We start from the raw sequence: 4605 nt of genomic DNA, 5'->3' as shown, positions 1-4605 counted from the left end.
ATATGAGCTGACAACTTTGTCCCAGGACTATCCTGATCCAGATAGGAAGTAATGGAGCAGGTTCGTCAATGGATGATCCTACCATATGGAATGATTGATTAAGGACAGAACTGTCTGGATTTGGGTAAGGGAGTAAACTGGGCCTCTTAGACATGTATATACTACTATGGAGGGCCTGATAGCCAGATGTCATAATCTAAAAAAGATTGTGTTTTCATGTATTGTCATTTTAGGAACAGAAGTTAAAAATATAAAGGCTAATGTCTGAAAACAGAGCAGCAGTGTTGTCAACTCTCAACTTTCCATTGTTTCTATTGTTTTCAATCATATCAGTATATTTCAAATACTAATTTTTAGATGATAAGGCTTCGTAGAAATACATAGGAATTGAGAATATTTTGTCATAGTTTGTAATACTGCTGGATAAATGCAGGGATTAATATCTATATAATTTCATTTCATGATTAAAATTGAGATTGCACTGATTTTGTTCAAGTTGCCTTTTTATACATATCAAACTTATACAATCACTCATATTGAGACTAGAATTTCAAACTAAGCATTTAGAAAATGATACAAATCATCTGTATAATAAACAAGCTATCAATAGGTTTTTTTAAAAAACCTCTATTGTTTTCAATAAAATGTTTGCCCGTGCTACTGTGATTAATTACAGTTTTTGAAATTTGAAGTATCATCGATGTGGAATATAATTTTTGGTTGTTTGCATTATCAATCTATTGTTAACATCTAGTTTTCTGATTTTTGGACATCTTTTTATACACTTGTTATTATATCTCTCATAACACATTACCAAAGTTTCCCATAGATTTTACAGTCCCAAAACAGTTCAAGTTACTTTACCAAGAGCCGCACAATAAAAAAATTGTTCAAATATTAATCATTTATCATTAGTAATCGTTTCCCTTGTGTTTGAGAGATTAACGTGAGTTTCTTGAAAGGAAATCTTGCTACCTACATCCACAAGATTCAACTACCATGTCTTCATATTGTTTGTATACTACATTGTTGGCAGAGTCAATATACAGGATACTTATAGGGCTTAGCTTAGTTGGAACACAACAGGTTGGCGGAGTAGTCTCTGGATCCATAGAGTTCATCAAGGTTTGGATCACTGCGTGATTAGTGGGTTCTAAGTGGGATCTCAAAGGAAACTCGCAAAGTCCTTCACAATGGTAGGCCTCATACTCTAAAGGTGCAATAATCCAGTCGTCCCAACCCATATCCTTAAAGTTGACATGAAGAGGTTTCTTGCTACATCTTGCTTTGGAATTCTTATTTGGTCTCTTCCCTTGCCGGGTTGAAAGTGGAGCCCGTCTTTTTCTCCTCTGATTGAATAAATATTCATAAACGGTTTTATCATCTTGCCCTGACCTAGCTTTGATCTCATTGAAAAACAGGTCACGTTTTTTTGTCCTACCGAAGACAAGAAAAATAGCCTTCTCATTGGTCTGTCTTCCCGTTCTGTTAAAGCCCACACTTCTTAAATCAATTGGCTTCCCCTTATCCAGAAAATCAAGCTCAAAGCATAAATGAGCAAAGTTTTTGAAGTTTTTAAACAGTTTCCAGATATCAAAGACTTCCCATTTCGGACTGTCGATGTTGTTGATAGACCTAGACTCCAGAAGAATGGCTGCTTTTTTGTTTCCTGGGCAACTGTATAATTTTATCTGTGAGGACTTCCCAGATAGTTGAAATTTTGTATCAGCGAAGGGTTTCCTTAGAATCCTCAACTCAGCACCAAGTAAGCCATCCTTCTCCAAAGCACTGATATCAAATATATATTTTTGTCGTCTTGTCGCTGTCATCCTTTCATCTGGAACAAAATTATAAGCATTTATTTAAAGTAGAGCTCTGAAACACGTGGTTGATTGTATCTTTTTTACCCACATTCTTTAGTCGTTTACCATAAAATATCACAGCAAAAATATATTTTCTTGATATAAATGTTTCTTTACAGTTTCTTATAAAACACAAAATGCAGGTAAAGTATGTGTATGAGGTTTTATCAAGCAGCCAAATGTTGAATATTAATACAACTAACCCTTAAATGTATGATTCTTACTGCATAATAACATAAATGCTATTATTGCATTGGATTTAACTTTTTCACTTGTGTGTTTCCTTGGTTTTAGGATTCTATATCGTGTTTTTACAATCTTCTTTAGTTGCTTTGGTATTTTATGCTCATACTGTAGATTTTTAAAGCTTTTTTGTTCCCTTTTTTACTGTAACTTTGTTTATCCATTGAAATTTCTCATTAAGTAACTATTTTTAAAAAAATATATATTTCCTTTACAAATCTAATGCTGTTTTTAGTCATTAATAAAAGCTAATTAAAGACAACTATAACGTAAATTCTTTACTAACAAAAGGAAGTGCTGTCACTTTTTGTAAATACCAAAACACTGATTTTTGGCAGGCATACTGAAATGCTATGTAGGATAAAGTACAGTCATTAGTAAATTAACTATTTTCTTTTATGGGAAAGAGGGGGCTGCTGTCCTAATGTGGTATTATAAGATCGTCAATTTAAACCAAACTTGATGTAAGGATTTTGTGGAATCTGTTTTGTTTGTTTTTACTTCTGTGATTAAGAGGCTATATCACAAGGCAATTCACATGATTTAGTGCTCTTTTCTTTAATAGCTTGAAGTGTTTATAGTATGTAAAATACAATACTACATGCAAAACAAGTCCTTAATTAGTTGTAGCAGTCTTCATTTGTTACAGAAATAATGATAGAAGGTTTAATTAAAAACACAACTTTTGATTTCACCTAAATATTCTTTTAATGTAGAGTATTTACGTTATGTGATACATGTATGATTAGATAAAAAGAAAATTCTCAATCTTCTCTTCCTAAGAAAACTATCGAAGAAGTTACACAGTAGCTGGATTGCAGCATGGATCCTCTACATGAATGCATAGTAGAATGTTTTGTCTACTTAAGAAACTATTTTCCCTGGGATCAATTTGTTACATCGAGGAAGCAGACAAGTTGTTTATTTTATGTAGAAAGCGGAGTGGATTTTTGTCAAATAATATGATCGCACACAGTTCCTTTCTATAATTACTGCACACATCATACTTGGAATAAAGCATTTCCAACTATTGTGTAATGGCATGACTTGACCACTTATTGTGTGGTAAATGATGCTATTTTATTTTACAAGGGTAATAGACCACATTTTTTTCTAGTTTCTACTACTCTTAAAGAAAAAACACTAAATTGTCATGTTATAATTAGTAATCTTGGTTCATTTTCAAAAATATATACACTTATACACTGGTATTTTCTTGTAGTTATGATTAATAATTGCCTGTGCACAGTAATAAAAGAAGACATCTGGCTGTGGATAGAAAATTTAGTAGATCCGTCACAAAATAATAGGTAATAAAAGGTAATATTGGTATTGTAGAAGAATATTTATAAATAATATTTTATATGGATCTCTTCTAAATTTACTTAGTCAAAATAAAATATCAAAGCAGTGAATATTTATGAATAGAAGAAAATGAGACTGCAATGAATTTCGAAGATAAGGGTCATCCTAGGAAGGACCATTTATTAAGAAAGCACAGCAGGTGCACCAACACAAAAGCTTTGTCTAGTATTAAAATGTTCATGGTATTCATGTTGATTGTTGTCCGAAGTTATTATTGCAGAAAACCCTCTTATTTTTACATTCTGACATTGTTTCTTACCTTGACCTTTGTCTATAAAGCTGGTGATGGTGTTAGCTAACCCTGCTTCCAGTTTCAAACTTCCATTGATGCCTTTCCTTTCCGCATCAGACAGAGTCCGATACAAAGACAGCATGTATTCGTGAGGTGTGATAAGTGGGTGCTTAAAAGTGTCTTTTTGTTCTTTCTCAGTATGAAGGCTTGTGGGTTTCTTAGGTTTGAACCCAGTGGAATCTGCATGAATATTAACAATTTTGGTAGGGGCCTTACTGCCAGTCAGTGGCGGTCGTGGATTTCCGGTGTTCCCACTGGGTTGTTTTATTTCCAAGTTCCCTTTCTTGGTTTCTGGAGAAGAGCTTTTTGCAATTTGCTTCTTTGAATCATCATTCTTGGTCAAAATAACCCTTGGGTGAACAATAGAACTCTTGGTCCTGGCCTTTGGAAGACTGACCCCATGACCCGAATTTCCAGCCCTTGACGAGTTCAGCTTGGGTAATGGGATTTTATCTTTTTCTCCACCTATAGAAATCCCTAATTTAGTTCTTGGTTGACTTTGTCCTTGTTCAGAATGGCCAAATACCAGAGGGAGCAAATCCAGGTAGTCCCATATTAGATACCAAAGAAGTAATGGAAGATATTTCTGTATGTTCATCCTCTGATCTTTCTTTGAACATCACCAAGGAAGAAAAAGACAAGGGTTCCACCAAACTGGCATACGACAACATAAAACAGATTGCAAATCAAGACTGTCAGAAGCAGCTTTTTCCACGGTTTAGACTTTGTTTTCTGAATGTTTGTATCCAGTCCCATAGTGGAAACTAACATGTATTCTGAGCTAATTGATTTTCTCCAGTAAGCAGCTGAAAAGAACTTGCTCTTGAAAGGTAAAGTTGACCT

General features: G+C 34.0%; 1 protein-coding gene across 1 annotated transcript; it reads right to left on the bottom strand.

The window, feature by feature from the left end:
• Positions 1-971: 971 nt before the first annotated feature.
• On the bottom strand, positions 972-4360 carry LOC149273563 (growth/differentiation factor 5-like). The gene is made up of 2 exons (XM_089506176.1): positions 3730-4360; positions 972-1837 (listed from the first exon to the last, which is right to left on the bottom strand). The coding sequence occupies exons 1-2, from the start codon at positions 4358-4360 to the stop codon at positions 972-974; spliced, it is 1497 nt and encodes a 498-aa protein (XP_089362302.1).
• Between the last annotated feature and the right edge of the window lie 245 nt (positions 4361-4605).

This window comes from Sceloporus occidentalis, unplaced genomic scaffold (assembly GCF_023333645.1).
Source record: "Sceloporus occidentalis isolate IW3139 unplaced genomic scaffold, rSceOcc1.0.p SCAF_368, whole genome shotgun sequence".
Lineage (NCBI taxonomy): Eukaryota > Metazoa > Chordata > Lepidosauria > Squamata > Phrynosomatidae > Sceloporus > Sceloporus occidentalis.
The sequence above is the reverse complement of the archived record's forward strand: the minus strand, read 5'-3'. Positions and strand labels throughout refer to the sequence as shown.